Source organism: Phoca vitulina, unplaced genomic scaffold, assembly GCF_004348235.1.
Source record: "Phoca vitulina isolate PV1807 unplaced genomic scaffold, GSC_HSeal_1.0 scaffold20, whole genome shotgun sequence".
Taxonomy (NCBI): Eukaryota; Metazoa; Chordata; class Mammalia; order Carnivora; family Phocidae; genus Phoca; species Phoca vitulina.
In genome coordinates, this window is record NW_022589723.1 from 24,689,245 (window position 1) to 24,709,971 (window position 20,727).

The following is a 20,727-nucleotide window of genomic DNA, read 5'->3' on the forward strand; positions in this document are numbered from 1 at the left end:
CACTCCTGAAGCCCACTGACCAGGGGTCATATAGATAGGGCAAATCTCAGGACACAGGGAGCAGATTAGGATGGTGGGTCTGTTGTGCACATTACTGGTCAATTTTGTTTAACCTGAACATTTAAAAAGTTTGTTTCTTGGGTCTTGTAAAAATGTCCCTGTACCATGGTGCCTGGATAAAAATGGCTGCATTGGAATGTCACATAAGTAAGAATATTTCTGAAAGGAAGGACCACTGGGAAATTTGAATATCAGAGCACATAATTATAAGCTAGACATATTCCAATACATTAACATTAGAATTAATTTTGGAAACTGTTTCTAAGTTTGATTTGAGTTGGAGTCATTTTCAAAGCATCCCATGCCATGAAAAAAATTGAGAAAGCTTATTTATTTGTATGACAAATGTTTACTGTGCTAAGCCTTTTAGATTATACCAAGAAATAAAAACATAGCTCTTACTTTTGAAGAATTTCTCACCAAATGGGGAGGGAGAAAAACACATGCTTGCATACACATATACACACACAGATAAGAAGGGTTAAGAAACTGTGTATGATTAAGAGTGAAGTGAGTAATTTACACTATGAGTGGTATAGGCATTTGATTGTGGGGATATAGGCATTTGATTGTGGGATATTTCACTGTTCAGTAGAATTGTGAGCGTTCATAAATGAGTTAGAAAGTGAGCTTGGCCTTGAAAAGAAGAAGTGAATAGGGTTTGGACAGGAAGAGAGGCAGAGGAAGGGCATTCCAGATGAAGGGATAGAGCACAAGTAAGGACTTGTAGGCAGAAATGAGCAAGGCATTTAGTGAGAACTATATGGGCCCTTCTAGATAAAATGGAGTGCATCTTTTTGAGGGATATTGATATATATATTTGGGCATATGAGGAAGAGTGATATTTGTGGAAGACCTTGAATGTCAGTCTAGGGAGTTTGGACTTGACCCTTCAGAGAATGGGGAGTCAATGAGTTTTAGGGGAAAGAATGTTGTAATTAAATCATGTTTTTAAAAAATTTCTCTCTGAAGGATGTATAGGGTGAATCAGTGAGGAGAGGGAAGCAGGAAGCTCATTTTTTCTTTTATTTTCAATGTTGTTTTATTTTTTCTCTTTATTAATAAAACAAATATAAAGTATAAAAATTCATGATACAGTGAACATCTATGAACCCACCTCCCAGTTTCTGATGAGCAATAGGACCATTATCTGACAGTCCCCCCCTGTTTAGTTCCTCAAATCTCTCCTTTCTCCCACCACCTGATAGCTAACCCCTATCTTGAGTTTTTTGTTTATCATCCCTTTGCATTTCTTCATAGATCTACTACCTAAGTTTGGTCCCTAAAAATATGTTAAAAACTTTTGTATAAAAATGAAAATAAATTCATCAGTAAACTTAAAGAAATAAATAAGAACAGTAAAAGAAATTGAGATAAATCAGGAGAAATATATGAAGAAAAATGAGAAACTAGTTGACTTGAATAAAAGAAAACCATAATTGACAAATATAATCAAGGCATGCTTCTTCAAATATAACTATAAAAATGGTACACTGCTGGCAACTGAGATCAGATGCTTTAAAATTGTATGATGTATCTGTATTAATTATTTTTAGAATCTACATTAAATAAAAGAATTTATAGGAAAGCATAACTGACCAAAATTCACTTAAGACATATAAACAACAGTAACTGTGATCAATATTAAAACATTCTCAAAGATCTACTATCCAAAAAGGAGCTTGGCTCCTTTGTATATAAATGGAGCCTATCATTTTTTAGGGAACAGATATTTCTTGGATTATTTAAATAGTTCCATAAAATAGAGATATATGGAAATTTTTCCAGTTCATTTGTTCATGGATAGTATTAGTCTGATATCGAAGTCTGACAAATAAAACACAAATCACCTATTTATAATTTTAATGGTGAATATCCAAGCCAAAAAAATAAAAAACTAAGTATTGGAAAATTATATCTAGCAGTATATGTATATGTGTATCATGATCAAGTAGGGTCTTTTCAGGAATGCAAGATATTTTAACAGTAGAACATTTAAAACACAGCATAATTAATTAATGCCAAATGATTAACAGAATAATTTTTTAAATGCAATATCCTCATTAAGTATTCAAAAGACATTTGATAAAACCTAATACCCATTCCTGTTCTTTAATAACATTTTTAGTAAATTTTTTAAAAGTCTTAGTATGATAAATGAGAAACATGAAACTTAATGAATGGTATAATAAAAACATTGTTTTCAAATTCGGAAACAATACAAGGATGCCTGTTTTCATTATTATGATTCAATATTTTTGAATGATTTCTGCCCATACAATAAGGCAAGAAAAAATAAATAGGAATATTAAAAAGGAAACAAGTAAATGATGGTTATTTTAGTTCATATTATATTCTACTAGCTTAATTAGAAGCCTAGTTCCCTCCAAGGTTATAGGATGGGTATCTGTAATAATTGAGGCTATAAACTTCCCTGTCCATGTCCAAGAGATGATAGAGACCTGGATTCCTATAGCTTTCAAAGAATTGAGGAATTCCTTTCCAAAACCATAGAAAGCTTCTTCTCAAATTTATTGGCCCCAATTCAATCACATTATTATTCCTGAACCAGGCATGTTTTTGAGGGTGGGAAAATGATTCTGATAGGCTTAGACTAATCAGCATTTACCCTTAAACCTGGGTATAATCGATCTCTCACTCAAAGCCTGTAATTGCATAGAGTAAAGGATCGATATATAAATGAAATTCTGATACTATTAGAAAGAGGACTTAATAGATGCCAAGTAGGCAACTAACAGTTTTCACTATAATATCAACTAGTAACCTATGTGAAACTATAAGAAAGTTCATTAGCATGGACAGTTAATAGCTATATATAGAGAGAGAAATAGAATTTTGCTTGTAATGGTCAGTTAGAAAATAGAATAAAATAAGGGATTCCATCCTAACTCCAAAAATAAATACAACTAAATATTAAATAAACTTAAGAATTTGCAAGATCCAATGGAGAATGGGTACAATGTAATTTTCCTTGAGAACGTAAAAAAGACTTGAATAAATGATGAGATGGGAATTATATTTCTAAATGGGAAAATTCATATTATAACTTTATAAAGTTAATGCTTTCTCATTAATTACAGTTGGGAAGAGATGGAACTTAAAAAATGATTCTAAAGTTCACCTAGCTAATAAATATTTGAAAATAATAATGCGGGGGGTACCTACTCTATGCAGAAAGACATCAAAAATTATAGCAGAACTAGAGTAATTAAAAATCACAATTTTATGTTGGGGAATTTTTTATATAGGATAGATGAAATTTAAAATCAAATAGTGTTGGAAAACTTGTCAAAATAGTTGGGAAATATATTAAAGTCCTACTTTATGCTATACATCATACTTTAGAAAAATTTAAAATTTAAGTGTGAAAAATAAAATCATGAAAATACTGGAAAAAATATAGGACAAAGTTTAATATTTTGTAATTTTGGTGTAGATCAGGTCTTTCTTAGAATAAATAACAAAGTTGGAAACTATATAGAAAAAGGTTTATAGACTTGAGTACATAAATTTTCTAAACTTTTATGTGGCAACCAAGTACCATCACAAGTTAAAGATAAATGATTAACTGGAAAATGATTTGCCACATATAACAGATAAAAGATTTACAACCTATATTGTAAAGAGTGACAAAAATTAAAATAAAAAATTAAACATTACATTAAAAATTGGGTAGAGGACAAAAATATGAAATTCATTAAAGAATAAATATAAATAGTTAACACGTGAAAAATGTTCAACCTCACCATTAACCAAAGAAATGCATATTAAAACAATATTATTTTTTAGTTGTTATATTGGGGAAGGATTGAAAGGATTTACATTAACCAATATTGAAAAGAATGAGAGCAATAGGTACTTTTAAAGCACTTGATACATGCATATTCTTTGATCAGTAAATAATTCAATTTCAAGGAAGTTGTGCTAAGAGATAAGTAAGTATATACGTAAGAATGTTCATTTAATGGTGGAAAATTAGAAACAACTGTCTATCAAAAAGAGCTAGTTAAATTACGGCATATTTGTACAATGGAATATTATACAGTCATTAAAAAGATCAGTTACACAGGGGCGCCCGGGTGGCTCAGTCGGTTAAGCATCTGACTCTTGATCTCAGTTCAGGTCTTGATCTCAAGGTCTCGAGTTCAAGCCCCCCATTGGGAGGTATAGATTGGCATAGAAAGATGAACAGAATATTTTAAGTGGCAAAAAAACCCACTAACCTAATATCAGGGGAAAAAAATATTTATACAGATCTACTGAAAAAGAATTCCGGAGATATATATTCCAACCTATTAACAGTGGTTATCTCTGAGGGCTGGGATTATGGGAGGTTTTTATGTTTTAATTTAAATACTTCTGAATTAGTTTTATTTTTTTCATGTAATATGATTTTATGCTCAAAGGGAACTGGTTATTTTTTCCCCAAATAGAAAAGAAAGAATGTGGAGAAAACCAGTGAAATTGTTGCTATGAATTTCTTGCTTATGTTTCCCCCAAAATTCATATGTTAAGGCCCTAATCCCCAATGTGCTAGTATTCAGAGCTGGGGCCCTTGGGAGGAAATTGATTTTGAATGAAGTCCTGAGAGTGCAGTCCCCATCATGGGACTGGTGTCCTTAATGGGGGATAAAGAGGCAGGAGGTCCCTCTCAGCCATGTGAGGATACAGCAAGAAGATGGCTATCTACAAACCAGGAAGTGTGCCCTCACCCAAACCCAACCATACTGGCACTCTAATTTCAGTCTTGTTGTACCGGCCCAAAGTGACTAAAACAAGGAATTTAAGGTGGAACAACTCTGTAGGGATGTTTTTCAGGATAGGTAAGACCTGAAGTTGCTTGTAGGCCCTGGGAAAGAAATCAGTGGAGGAAAGAGATCGAAAGTGTGAGGAGATTATTAATTAGCTGAGGTCCTAGAGGGGCGAGAATAGTACAGTAGCATCAGAGCTAGGTTTATAAAGAAGGAAAGAAAAGGAGGATAACACAAATAAAATTAGGGCAATTTTTTGAGAAGGAGAGGCACAAAAGGTATTATAGCTAATGAACCCATGTTTTTCCCCAATGGATTCAGAGAAAAGTGCATCAGCTGAGCAGGAGGTTTGGGACAGCTATCTGGAGTGGCATAGAAAATGTATTGCTACTACATAAAATGAAATAAGGCATGGTATCTGAATCATCAGGTATATGCTTATGAGATTCCTGAACTCCATCCCAGATGTACTAAAATCATAATCTCTCAAGGTGGGTGATCCTAATGCACACTAGAATCTGGAACCTTTGAAATAAAAGGTTAACTAAGAATATACAGCCACTGCTGATGCTAGATCACAGTGATCTGAAATAGGGTCAATCAGTATACTAATATGATTTTCTCCAGCATCATTCAACATCCTGAGAAGAGAGTATTTGAGAGAAATAGGTGGCTAGGTAGACTCAGAGTTGGGCTTCGGCAGCGTGGATGTAGGAGGAAGTCAGTGTGTCAGTGGAACCTGAGATACTGGTAAGTGCATTGTTAACCTGGATGACCACAAGGCTAAGAACTGAGTGGAGAGGAAGGAACTGAGGGACTGAAATTTATGAGGAGGATGTGCAGCACATTTGTGAAAGTTAGAGAGTGGGTGAAATGTGAGAAATGGAAGTTTTAGTCAGTGAGATGTGCCTTCTCGTGAAAGGTTCTCAAAGAGGAGATGGTGACACATTCCAACAATGGCCATCAAAGGGGCTTCTGAACTAGAGTGGAGATAGAGTTGGTCAAGTAGAAGAGGTTGAGGAAGTGAGGTCAGAGTGTGAGATAGTTCTCCTTATGAACACCAGACTTGTTGAAGCCCATGAATGGAGGCAAAGATGGTTACTCAAGGTACAACCAGATAGAGAAGAAGAGAACGTTGAGGTCAGGGAGTAACAGAGTCGGGGGGGTGAGAGCTGGGTAGGCTGGCACTGGAGAGTCAGCATGGCACTGCATCTAGGGGAGCATGGTTCTAGAACTCTTGGTGGCAGGACTAGTCGATACATTGACAATGTACAGTGAACTCTCAGATGTCCATGTGGTGATAGCTGGAATTTTAGTTCAGTGCTTTGCATATGCTTCTATTTTGCTACATGATGTATTCATTTGGAAGTCTTTGTCACTTAGACTATATAATGTCTTAGCACTAGATTTCTGTTTTCCTAATTTTTGAATCCCCTGTGTCTGACACATGGTATATACTCAGTTAAAGCTTTTTCTGAAAGAGTGAGTGAATGAAGGAATGGAGGATGGATGGATGAATGAATGAATGAATGATGAATGAATGAAAGAAACTAAGCGGCCCCATATTTCCAATAGGAACTTTGGTGGGAAGGTGCAAAGGAGAGTGTGAGTGAGTTATGTTTGATGAGAAGTTGTTCATGGTGATGAAGGTGAGAGTGTGACTGTCATCTGAAAGCAGAATAAGTGAGATAACAAAGATTTCATTCTCCATGTGAGCATGGAATGTCCAGTACCACAAACTCAGCCTCTGCTTTCTTCAAATTCTGCCCCCAGGCAAGCTCAACTTTATTCTTGGCTTCAATTATCATGTCTATGAGCACACAAACCTCTCCTCTGATTCCAGAACCGTATCTCTTCCTACTCAACTATCTTTTCTCCGAAGCGCCAGAAAGCCCCTGAGGCGTAATCTGCACACACACACGTCACCATCTGCCACAGCAGTCCTGGTCCTTTGGGTGTTTTCTCTCCCAGTACTTAGCACCTCCTTCCCCAGGAATCAACTCTGCTGAGTCCCTCTCCTCACCTTCAGTAGCCATGCTTCCAAGTTCTTCCAATTTTAAGATCTAAAGTTCTTCTCTCCATTGTCAAAGCCACCCAGTCCTGGAATTCTGTAATATCCTCCAGTGGGTTTACCGATGCCTACTTTAGCCCCCTTCCAATCTCCTTTCCACCTCGCAGCCAGGATGATTTTTTTTTAACTCAAATTTGGTAGTGTTGTGTTCTCACTTAAACCACCTATGCAACTTATCATTGCTTTTAGCCCTGAATGTTATTTATAGGCTCAGTCTGTGTGGTCTGACTCCCACCCATGGCTCCAGGTTCATTTTGCACTGTGTTCCTTCACTGTCTCTGGGAGTCAGGCAGTAGATTTCTTTTGTTCTTGAATACTGTTCCCACCCCCACTCCCCAAGGCCATTGTACATGCACTTCCTTCCCCACTTCGTGCAGTTAAACCCTACACTTCCTTCTGATCTCAGCTGGGACATGATTTCCCTGGAGAATCCATCCAAGATCTCTCTGTTGAGGTGAAATCCCCCTCTTTTATTTGCTCATAGAAATATGTCTTCCATCTTTATAGCATACATCTCAGTTGCGATTTCCTATTTCTGTGTGTGTGATTATTTCCCTATGCTTATCTCCCTCAGTAGACTCTAAGCTCTGTAAAGGGCAAGAACTGTGTGTGCTTTGCTAAGTGCAGTGTTTGGCACATAATGAGTATGCCATAAATATTTGTGAGATGAGTGAATGAAGAGACCAAAGAACACTCTTGTGTAGTGTTAGTTATAGTCACAGCAATAAAGTCCTGTTTCTCTGGTCCACCCGCTGGGACTTGGGAATAGGGCAGTCATCAGTAATCCTTCTAGACAATGGTATCCATGATAACTTAACCAAGAGTTAAAGCCAAAAATGCTGCATTCTTGTCCTGGCTCTGGGATGGTGTGCCCTCTGGCAAGTTCTAATTTTTTTAGGCCTAAACTCTGTATTTCACCTCTAGATTAGGTATCTCCTTCTGTACTTAGACTCTAAATAGCTGTTTTCTCCAGACCTCTTCTCCCTCCCTGCCTGCCTGCCTCCTCAGCTGGAAATGACTGTAGGCCTCCTGCAAGGGGAGGGGAAGGCCTGAAAGAGAACTGGCTTCTCTGTGGGAGGATTGGGAGGAAGCACAGAGCATGGGTACTAATGCTATGAAACTGCCTTGGTATTCAGAAACAACTGCGGGATTCTATTTCTTCAGACAAACTAGTTTTGAGAAGCAAGGCTTGAATACTTGACATGACAGAATGCTAGTCCTAAAGAGCCTGTTGCCTGCAAGGACGTTAATTCATCAAACTTCAGTGGTATAACCTAGAAGCCTTGTTTCAGTGTATTTAATCCCTTTCTTGTTTAACTGGGGTGTCTCTTTGATCTTCAGGCAGTATAGAGTTTCAAGCCACTATTGTTTATTTTCTATGTGTTTTGCTTAAATATTCCATGGAAAATGAAGGGGGGAAACTTGGTTTTCAAGTTTCTGGAATCCTTCAGAAGAAAGTCAACAAGTTGCTTTCTCCATCATTCTGATTCTTGGATCCCAGTTTGTCTCAGTAGATGAAGCCCAGCTATAGTAACCAAGGAGGAGATCCATCCTGTCCTAAAGTCTTGCAGCGTGAAACTTGCAATGGTCTCTTTGTATGTTGATTTCTCCATCTCTAGAATGGATGCAATTGTTTTTACCACCCTTAGGGAGGTGTCATTAAATCACTGAAATGATATTGGAAGAAAACAAGAGTGATTAATCTTGCAGAACAACACATCTGTATTTTCTCCATATTCTCCAACGTGCATGAAAAGTTCCTTCAGAAGAGAATGTTTACATTGGATGTATGTATACCTGATTTGATAATCCCAAACTACACCCCAACCACCCACTTCTGAATAGGGGGAAAAAAAATCAGAAGCCTGCAATTGTGTAACATGAAATCTCTTCTGGACTGGAGCCCATCGCTGTGGTTTGGCAACACAACCAGCACAACATCTCTTTTCTCATCTCTTGGGAAAAAAAAAAAAAAAAAAACCAACAGAGAAAAAAAAAAATACCTTGAGAATAAAGGTAATGATTAATCTATCAAGCACAAAAAGGATCGTTTTGGGGATTTCAGACTGTAACTCACGAAGTCAGATAAACAACAGTGAACAGGGGATGACAATTTCACCAGAAGAGGATTAAGTCATGGGCTGTGATTGGGACAGCGTTTGTACCGTCAGAGAATCTCACCAGACATCTCCAGGAATCTGAGCAGTTGTCAAAACTTCCATTTTCACGTGCGAGTGAAGTAGGGGCCAGAAGAAGCAGGTACTGGTGGAGAGAGTGGTTCTTGGAGAAGCCCCACGATGCAGCCTGGGAAGGGGCGAAAGGGGAAAAGCTTCAAGCAGAAGCTGGTCTTGAAGAGCAGCTTAGCTAAAGAAACAGTCTCTGAGTTCTTGGGTACCTTCATAATGATCGTAAGTATTTCCTGAATTCTGACCCAGTTATGCCTCTCTTTCTACGTAGCTGGTGGCGGATAGTTTTGTTTTGTTTTCCTTAAGTTTGTTTCCAGATTTTATCTCTTCCAGGAAACAGCACGTTACTTCCAGGTTGTTTGGCTATTTACTGGCCACAGGTTAGGTTTCCATTTACTCATTTCATTTATTCTCAAGAGTTGATAGGGGTTGGAGAAGGGGAATAAACTACTTTCTTCATTTCAGAGATTTACTCAGACTCTGAGCTGGCTTTGATTAAAGTCAGCTGTTAGAAATTTTTCTCATTGATTAACTGATGTATACCATGTTCGTTTCCCACAAACATTGAAGTGACTCGCCCCTTGAAATAAGGATCGGCAGTCAATAAATATGAATGGCAAGAAACAACTCAGTAGTACAAATGCTTGGCAAGGCTTGTATTGTCAGATCACTTGACTTTTAGTAAGTTAGAAATTTCGCGAAGTAGAAATATGTATTCTGCAACCATCCAGCTTTGGTTTTGCATGATTTTCCCCCCTCTATTTACCTTAAGCTAATCTCTAAAGGTCTTTAATGAGACAGTTACAAGAGCCTTCTATCTATCTATCTATCTATCTATCTATCTATCTATCTATCTATCTATCATCTATCTATCTAAAGGAAGGACTGATTCTAAGAACCACTCAAGGGTCTTGGCCAGGGAATTGCACAGCTATTAATGAAAAACTGGACAGTTTACTTAAGTGGCATGGGCTCTAGGCTTTCATCCTATTGCACATTGTAGTATTCTTTGGATGCTGAGTTTTTAGCTGGAGCAAGACCATTTGTGAGCAGAAAATGAAATGTTCGATTATTCTCATATGCAACAACTACTGACTTTAACTTGCTCTAAAAAAATAAATAAACCTGCTCAAAGATTCCCTACTTCAGGTATTAGTAATTTCATTTTTCTTAAAGTTATAGAGAGTTGTCCATAAATTTTGTACTTTAAAAGTTCTCTGGTACTGTACAGCATGGAGACTACAGTTAGTTAACACTGTATTGCATATTTGAAAGTTACTAAGAGAATAGATCTTTAAAGTTTGTTATCAGGAGAAAGAAATGTGTAACTATGTGGTGATAAATGTTAACTAGACTTACTGTGGTGATCATTTTGCAATATATACAAATATTGAATCATTATGTTGTACACCTGAAGCTATTATAATGTTATGTCAGCTAGATCTCAAAAAAAAGTTCTTTGCTTTGTATAAATACATAATAATTTAGGGGAATAAGCCAAGATCGAGAAACAAATGTGAACTCAGAAATTTGAACTAGTGTAAATTGAGAGGGAGTCATAAATTTTCTGGTCTCTGAGAGCCTCTTTTTACTGGATCCACTCACGTATTTTCAAGGCATATGGACAACTCCTTCTTGACTGTCCTCATTCACTTGAGTTAGGAATGCGGATGGGGTGGGTAGTTTGAAGGAAAAGAGAGAAGATAAAAGCCCATGATTCTTCTGATCTTCAGTGCTTCCTGGAAAATCACCCTCAGTGAGACAAGAACTCTGGGGTCATGTTCTTGACAGTTTGGTACCAGTGAGGAGAGTGGATGTCACCACAGACTCAATTCAGCTCTATGGTGACCTGTGGTACAGAGAAGTAAGCAAATTCAGTTACAATCTGCAGTGCTCTGCAGAAAACACAGAGGAGGAAGTGAACTAAATATCCATTTTGCAATTGAAAAAGCTAAAACCTCCTTTCTTAATGAGAAGCTGTTTCATAATTCCATCCCCTCTGTGTTGAGTAAATAAAAGTTGCTTTCCGCCATTCACCATTCTATTCATACAACTAGTAACATGTCTTCCTCTAGTATTCAAGGTGGGAGCTAAAGAAATATCTTCTATTTTATGTTGAAAATAAAACTTTGTATCTTCTGGTGAAAGCCAATAATTGCCTAAATGTTTCATTTCCATCTACATTGTACATTTACTTTTTTAAATTAATTAATTAATTAATTTTTCTTTGTAAACCAACCTCTGATGGAATCCATAATTGTGATTATAATCTTTTTATTGAGGCTTGGGGGGGGTATATAAACAAGACCCTTTGCACACAGTATTTTTTTTAACCAATTAATCTTCGTGGTTTTGCTCAACTATCAGCCAAAGTAATTGTTTCTGCTTAATTAGAAAACATGCATTTTGTGTTGCTTTGTATAGCAAAAAGCTTTGCATGTTGATAAGGCAGGGGCAAAAAGGAACATAAAAAAGATGGGAAAGGATATACAGGACTCATCAGTCCTTCAAATTTGTTTTTTCCCCCAGATGTTGGGAGTCTGGTGGCATTTTCCCTCCTCCTCTCAAAACCTGCTCTTAGGAGAAGCATCTTAAACTCATTGACACCATGGTGTAAATGACTGATGACGCCCACTTAACCATTAGCATTAAAGTCCATGAAAAATTCTCTGTAAACTACAACTAAAAACAGCAATGATTAAGTTATAAGCCGTTGAACTATCTCTAATTTAGGCTTGTAGTGAAGGGATAAGTAGGCCTTTTTGCCTTTGCTAGTGCCTGGGAGAGGGTTTTGTAATGTGTCTTCCCTAATATGTAGAAGAGGTTTTGAAGCCTTGAGCTGCAAAGGAAGGGAGAGAGCATGTATTAAGTACCTACCATATGTTAGCTTCTTTATATATATATATCTGTTTAATCCTACAATAGCTGCACTAGAAAGGCTTTATTAACACTCATAAACAGTTGGAGAAATGAGGGCTCAAAGAGACCAAGTAACTGGCCCAAACCAGGAAAGCATGGAACTGGGATTCTTTCTAATTCTAGAGCCTACACTTCCCACCTATTGATGGAATTCCTTCCCCAATGTCCTTGATAGATAGTAAATCAGACTCCCTCTACTTTAACATCTCCATAGTTTGGAACCATGAAAGAGCTCTCCTTTGCTTGTGGGCATGTGAGTTTAGCTGATGGGCACCTAATGAGACCAGACCATGAGTTGTATGCCAAAGGCTTCTGAAGCAGAAAAGATGGCTCAGCGGGAGCCAACAGGTATGAGGGGAAGGTAGAGCACAGGGGACTGCTCAGCCCCCTGCCCATGGCTCGTGGCCTGGGGATTTCAAGCTGCACATTACATATCCACTGCTTAGAAAGTTCCTGATGTAAAGAAACACTCATTAAATGCCAGCTCCCTTTCCCAGTTCTCTCCCCTTCCCCTGTTTCACGTGGAAGTCTTTGTAGTATTTGAAAATAGCTGCTTTGTCTCCTTCTGGACATCTTGCCGGCTCCCTTCCCCCAACATCTGCCACGGAACTCTGCACGTACATAACTGAGACCCCATAAAGTTTTGTTCAATTAAAATGTCTTTTGGGGGCTGTACTTCCCAGAATCTCTAGTCATTTCTTGTAGTAAATATTCGCTCCTCACTATTCTACAGTGGAGTGATATAAAGATGTGATTCTTTGATACAGAGTTCATCCTATTGAAGATGCTGAGGTGAGCAAGCCGCCATATTTCCTCCTGTGGTAGAAGGGCATCCTTCCAGGGCTGGATTTATGAGTGGGTAATCATCTACTTGTGTATTGGGAAAGATTCTAAATTCTTGTCTCACTCTGCCAAGCTTACACATTGGAGATCTACCTTTTGGCATTTCTAAGAATGAAAAAATGTAAATACTTGCTATAGCCTTGATCTGTGCCCTGAAGGGAAATAGAATGAGCAGAGACCTGGGACACAGGATATGGAGGGCATACGAGAATGCGCAGTGCAGAAGGGGGGGAGGAAGTGGGATGGATGGTACATGAGAAATGTCAGACCCCACCGTGTTTTCCATATCTGCTCTTGCCTTCCTCCAAGACTTCATGACCATACTTCCCACCTTGCCAGAGTCACTGAGTTTGTCATTCTGTCTTGAAGAGATCTCAGATATGCTGACTATAGAAATTCTGGGGCTTTAAAATTATTATTACAAAGTGTGCTCAGATCTTGGAGTGGGTCTATTCCAGATTGGAGAGCTTTTGAAACAAAAGAATATATGATTAGCATTTAGAGTAAAATAGGAAAATTCTTAAAATAAGCTAGTTCTTAAAACAAGTGCTTTGCAGGGCATAATTCAGGACATTTGGGACTGCTGCATATTTAGAATTCCCAGGTACTAGTGGGACAGCTCTGAGATAGATGCTGCTGGCCCTTCTTATTGATGGGGAACCCAAGGCATGGGCTGATGTAATCGTGTGTCCTTTGAATCAGTGTGGAGCCCATGTGCCCTGCCTTAAGCATGCACTTGCCCATGATTTCCACTGTGCTTCCGTCCAAGAGGCATAGAATGCTTTCTCATGTAGATTCTTTTTTTTAAATTCCAGTATCATTAATATACAGTGTTATATTGGTTTCAGGTGTACCGTATAGCGATTCAACTATTCTGTACATTACTCAGTGTTCATCATGACAAGTGTGCTCTTAATCCTCTTCACCTATGTCACCCACCCACCCCGCACCACCCCTCTGGTAACCATCTGTCTGTTCTCTAGAGTTAGGAGTCTGTTTTTTCCATTTGTCTCTTTTTTTCTTTGTTTGTTTTCTTCCCTAAATTCCACATATGAGTGAAATCATGCAGTGTTTGTCTTTCTCTGACTTATTTTGCTTAGCATCATACTCTCTAGATCCATCCATGTTGTTGCAAATCTCATGTAGGTTCTTGTTTATTTTTATATTTATATCTTTCCTGGAAGGGGGGCGGGGGGAAGAGAGAAAGATCAACTCCATTTTCCCAGATGGAGAAACAGGTGTAGCATAATTAAGAGGTTCACCCAAGGTCACCCAGCCTATGAATGCAAGAGCTGGGCTTGATATTTGACTGTAGTTATTCCTAATGTACCATTGATTGATGAGAATTAACTCCTTTCCTGGGAAAGCCCAAGAGAACCTTACTAATTTTATAGTGTAAAATACATTAGACACTAAAGATGTCAAAAGATGATAATATAGAACAGACACGATCATGGCATGGAAACTTTATAGAAGATCTATTAGCGTAGAGTTTATGGACCACTTCAGTACCTACAGACACACTCAAACCTCTTGTAACATGAGGGTTCTGAGGTGATTCAGTCATATCTTCATGTCCCTAATGAACACATTGACCATGCATTGCACTGTGTTTCTTCTAGTGCTTCTATTTTCTGGGTTCTCCTTGAGACCACCCTGTGGCTCAGAGCAAAGGACTGACAGGCCAGTGGCCATAGACACCGTAACTCCTCTCTCTTGCTTTCTGACTCAACAGTCCCTTGCCCTTTCTCTGATTCCTCCCTGCTTGGCCTGGCTTACTGCTTTGCAAAGACCTGCCCCACTCCAAGCCGGGATGTCCAGGATGAGGGTCCCACTGAGCTAGAGCCGTCGGTCTGCCCACAGCTGATAGGACAGAAGCCTCTGCCGTCAGCAGTGCCTGGCAGATTCTGGCCACAAATGGCATGTTTGCGGGAGCGGTGTGGAAGAATCTCTGTCCTCAGACTCTCAGGCACTGGCTTTGGAATGAAGTGGCCTCTGTCGTCCCACCCCTGTGTCTTCCAGGTGAGGAAACGGAGACCCACATGCTCACAGAATTCTGTCAAATGTTTTTTCCACCACAGTAGGACATCAGAGAGAACTTGCACAGTCAGTCCCATCTGATTCTTATGATTTACTTATAATTTATGTTTAGTTCTCAGCTTCTCATGGATTTGTACTTCTGTCCTGGGGGGTTCTGTTACTTTAAGAAAGTGCCAGCTTCTAACTATGAACATGGGGAAGAGTTAAATAAACATGGCGGGATCTGTGTGGGCTCTTGCCCTGTGCCTTCAGTGAGTGTGAGGGTGTGAGATGGCCCAAAGCAGGAGGTTCTTTCCCTTCAAGTATGGCGATGTGATGAGGACAAAAGACAACGAAAGGGGTTAACATTTATTGAGCATACAGTATACCCAGACACTCCTTAATTCTGGAAACATCTCACGAGGTAAGGGAATTGTTCGTATTTTACAGATGAGAAAATGAAGGCTTACTACGATCAAGCAACTTGCCCACAGGCGAGTGTGTGGCAGAGTTGGGATCAGAGTCAAATCCCTGCTTTTCCTTCACCGTGCTGGAGTTATTCTCACATACGCTTTTGAGCTTTTGAGCTTTTACTACTGTTGCCCGAAACAATATATGTTACTGTTTTGTATGCTTTAAAAATGTACGTACGTGGCTTCCTCATTTGTATACCTTCTACCATTTGAGATTTTCCCCCAAGTACACTTCCTGAGACTGATCTATTTGAAGCCATGTAGATGTGGGTAATTCATTATAGTTTTGTAGTGCAGTGGCTTTATGTCTCCACTCCCCTTGTGAACCATTAGGTGGTTTGCAGTTCGTCACTAGGAGCACCACTGCAACAATGAACATCTTTGTACATGTCTCCTTGTCCGTGTGTTCCAGAGTTTCTTCTGAGTATACACTTAGAAGTGGGTTTGGTGGCCCAAGGGCATCTTCAACTTCATGCATATTGCAAAATTGCTCTCCAAAGTGGTTTTAAATTTACAGTACCATCAGCAACCTGTGAGTTTCCATTTTCCACGTACTCCCTAACCCTTGATATTCAACTTTTAGATTTTTGCCCATTTGACATATAAGAAATAGAATTTCACTAATAATTGTAATGCAGTTGACCTCATGCAGTTGACCATCTTTTCATGTTTACTAACCTTTAGATTTCCTCTTCTGTAAATTGCCTGCTCATATCCTCTGCATTTTAATTTTGTCCTATTGATTATAATAGGATATTGGTATTTTTAAAATCCAGACATTAGAGATATTTTGTGTTTTCTTATTACATAGTTTAATGTCTTAGTTTTGATATTTAAGTCTTTAAATAATTAGAATTTATTTTGGTATATGATGTAGAGAGTAGGTGCTCTTTATCTGGTAGGACAGCCAATTGTTCCAGTAACATTTTTGACAGTCTGTTCTACTTCTATTGCTTGTGATGACATCATATACCAGTTAGATAGAGATCATATATCAGTTCATATATAAATGTGGTTGTAGGCCTAGACTTGATTTAGTTCTATCGATTTCTCTGTCCAAACCAGCACCAATGCCATATATTTTTGTTATAATTACTTTCTAAATTATTTTTTGTTATCTGGTGTTTTTCTTCCTTATTTTTCCAATATTGTCTTGGCTATTTTTAGCCCTCTATTCTTCCATGAATTTTAGGATCTGTTTATCAAGTTCCATAAATACCCTATAGACATTTTGACTGGAATTGCATTAAATTTATGTATTATTCTGGATAGAACTGGCACCTTTAAAATATTGAATATTATATCCACGAACACGATGTAGCTCTTTCTTCATAGGTCTGCTTTCTAAACTTATTTTTAAGTTTTATAATTTACTTGATATTAATCATGTATATCTTTTGTTTGATATATTGTGGTTGTTATTACTGTTGTGAATGGTACATTTTAAAATTATATTTTCTAAAACAAATTATATTTTCTAATTGGCGACTACTAGGGTTTAGGAGTAACATTGACTTGTGTGTATGTTGATCTTGTATTCAGCAAACTCGGTAACTCTCTTAAAACACAAGTAAATTTATGGATTATCTTGGATATTCTGTATAGATCAGGACTGTCAAATATGATAGCCACTAGCCATGTGTGGCTACTTAAATTAAAATTAAATTTACATAAAATAAAAAATTTTTTTCTTCAGTCTTACTAGTCCCAGTTTGAGTGCTTAAGACCCATATGTATGACTTCTGGCTACATTGGACAGCATGGATATGGAGTTCTATTGGACTGGACTGGTATAGATAATATTTTAAAAATATTTTTAATATTTTTTTCTGAAAATATGAGAACTTTTCTTCCCTTCTTGACCTTAAATATTTAATTTCTTCTTATTACCATGGTTAAAACCTCTCTAGTACAAGGTTACTAGAAGCTATAATTGTAACATTCTTGTTTTATTCCCAACTTTAAAGAATCTGCTTCTCATGTTTTACCATTAAGTGTGATAGCTCCTGTAGGCTTTTGGTAGACATTCTTGATTTGAGTAAGGAAGTTCCTGTCTACTCCTAATTTACTAAAATTTTCATTAGGAATGATTGTTGAATTTTAAAAAATATCTCTTCTATATTTATTGAGATAAGCATATGGGTTTCTCTTTTATCTGTTGATAAAGAAAATTACACTGACAAATACTTTTAGCATTAAATCATCCTTACATTCCTCAGATGAATTCCCATTAATCATGCAGCATTTAGTTTGCAATGTTTTATTAAGGATTTGGACTATAATTTCTTTTTATTATGTTGTCCTTCATCCAGTTTTATCACTGAGATTATATTAATGTCATGAAATGAAGTTCTTTCCCTCTTTTTATATTTTCTGAAACACTTTGCATGCCGTGATCGTATAGTGGTTAGTACTCTGCGTTGTGAAACACTTTGCATAAAGTAAGGATTACCTATTCCTTGAGGATTACTTAGCATATGCGCTGAAAAAAAGAGAGGGAGAGAAAGAGGGGAGGGAGGGAGAAAGAGAGAAAGGTGTGTACAAGAAGATTTCTCTAAAATTTATGTCTAATTTAGATTCCCCATTTTTTTCTTAATTTAAATTCAATTACCCAACATATAATTTATCATTAGTTTCAGAAGTGAGTTCAGTAATTCATCAGTTGCATGTAACACCCAGTGCTCATCACATCACATGCCCTCCTTAATGCCCATCACCCAGTTACCCCGAAGATACATATGTAGTGATCCTAAGGGGTACCTGCACCCCAATGTTTATAGCAGCAATGTCCACAATAGCCAAACTGTGGAAAGAGCCCAGATGTCCACTGACAAATGTATAGATAAAGAAGATGTGATACACACACGCGCGCACACACACACACACACACACACACAGGAATATTACTCAGCCATCAAAAAGGATGAAATCTCACCATTTACATCAACGTGGATGGAACGAGAAGGTGTTATGCTGCACGAAATAAGTCAATCAGAGAAAGACAATTATCATATGGTTTCACTCATATGTGGAATATAAGAAACAGTGCAGAGGATCATAGGGGAAGGGAGGGGAAACTGAATGGGAGGAAATCAGAGAGGGAGACAAACCATGAGAGACTCTTGACTATAGATTCTCTATTCTTAATTACACTTTAGCAGTTTATATTTTTTTCCTAGGAAACTATACTTTATTGTGTTTTCAAAAATAGTTTTTCAAAATTGCTACTTTCAAAATCAGTACAGTGAAAGCAGTAATTCTGAAATAATTTTTCATAGTATTTGCATAGGCTTTTAATATCTCTACTGTACCTGTGGTGATGTTCTTTTTCTAATTTTTTATGTGGTTTCTTTGTTTTTCACTCAGTAGTTTCTGCTTTGACCTTTCTTAATATTGTTCCATTAAGTTGATCAGGTTTCTTTATTTCTCCCTTTTCTCCTGTTCGTTCTATTTTTAAGTATTTACGTTTGCATTAAAGAAATGTATTCTTGAGTTAACAAAGTTTAAAGCGAGTCAATATCTCTTTCCTTCTGAACAACAGAAAAACTTTTTAAGATCCTGACTGTAATCAACCACTCTGCCTTACACGTCATTATTGTCTGATATTTAAATTCTACCCTCATTATTTTTATTATTGGTGTTTTTAATAGTGATCACTTATTTAAATTTACTATCATTTATCAGTTTATTTGCTAATTATTCTTGCATACATGCATCTCTTTTAGGTGCAGTTTCCTTCTTTGTGCAGTAAAAAAGTTTTCTTCAGGAAATTTTTCAGGGTGTGTGAGGGATAAACTTTCTCAGTCTTTGTTTGCCTGAGTTCTTCATTTCACTTCAAGTTTCAATGATTAGCTGATAAATTTTAGGTTGATGATTGGTTTTGCTTGGCATTTTGAAGGTGTCATCCCAATGACTCTTATTGCTGTTGACAAGTCTGTTGTTCGTCTAATTTTTGTTCTTAAACTGAATTTCTCTGATTACTATTAAGAGTTTCTCTATGTAGTACATGCACACACACACACACACACACACACACACAGAAATACTCAGCCATTAAAAAAAAAGGATGAGATCTTGCCTTTTTTAACAACACGGATAGACCTAGAAGTTATTATGCTAAATGAAGTAAGTCAGACTGAGAAAGACAAATACCATATAATTTCACTCAAATGTGGAATCTAAAAAACTGTAACAAATGAATGAATAAATAGAAAGCAGAATCAGACCTGTAAATATGGAGGACAAACTGGGGTTGCCAGAAGGAAGGGGAGGGGATGGACAAAATGGGTGAAGGGGAGAGGGAGGTACAGGCTTGCAGTTATGGAATGAGTAAGTCACGGGAATAAAAGGCACAACATAGGGAATATAGCCAATGGTGTTGTAATAGCATTGTATGGGGACACATGGTAGCCACACTTGTGGTGAGCAGAGCATAACCTAAAGAGAAGTTGAATCACTATGTCATACACCTGAAACTAATGTAACATGGCATGTCAACTATACTGAAATTTTAAAAATTATAAAAACAACAACAACAAAAAGAGTTTCTCTTTCTTTTCCCCTGAAATTTCACTACAACATGACTAAGGGTTATTTTATTTTATTCGTAGTGCTCAAGATTCATTGTTTATTGGAATTTAAAGATTCACAATTTTTACCAATTCTGGAAGATTCTCAACTTTATTACTTTGCCTTTCCCCCAGTCTATTTTCTCCTTTTAGAATTCCTATTATATGTGCATATGTGCCTGACTCTCTCACTTTTTTTCTTTATGTCTCTAGCCATTCTCTCATATCTGTATCTCTTAATCTCTCCATGATGAATTTTATGTAATTGTCTCAAGCCTGTCTTCCAGTTCCTAATTCCTTACTCCATTGTATCTAATCTTTTGTTTAACACACTCATTAAGTTTTTAGTTTCATTCTTATGTTTTCATTTCCAGAAGTTCTATTTGGTTCTTTTTAAAAATTGTTTTTCTTTTCTTAGGTGTTTATTTTTTTCATCTCTTTAACTCACTAAAGTCTAATATATTTATGGTATTTTATGATTGTTCTGTCATCTTAAGTTTTGGGGGAGCTAATAATCCTGCTTATTTTACCTACTAAGTCTCATTGATGAAGGATCATTTCCTATAGTGTTTTGTAAGTTTGTATTGTGAACTCTTCAGGAAGGTTTGTTTTTCTCTGTGGGAATTCTATATGGCCTGAGCTGTGGAGTCATTCTGCTACAGCAGGTTTGCATTTGTTTCTGCTAGGTTGCCCAGGTATATCACCACCAGAAATTATTATTGTGAAGTGGAAAACTGGAAAAGGAAGATTGATAAATGTGCATGCCTGTTGAAGAGCACTCTCCCAAAAGAATGGCTCTCGGCTCCCTTTCCCCCA

General features: G+C 37.3%; 1 protein-coding gene across 2 annotated transcripts in view; it reads left to right on the top strand.

Moving 5' to 3' along the window:
• Positions 1 to 20,727, top strand: part of AQP9 (aquaporin 9) — a 98,279-nt gene that overhangs the window by 46,932 nt on the left and 30,620 nt on the right. Inside the window, exon 1 of one of the 2 annotated variants that reach the window (XM_032417393.1) lies at positions 8,960 to 9,311. The exons of the other annotated variant lie outside the window; for it this stretch is intronic. Within the exon in view, the coding sequence (XP_032273284.1) occupies positions 9,201 to 9,311 (111 nt within the window). The 5' untranslated portion in view covers positions 8,960 to 9,200. Of the gene's footprint in view, positions 1 to 8,959; positions 9,312 to 20,727 lie in introns of those variants that run through there. 2 annotated transcript variants of the gene reach the window in all.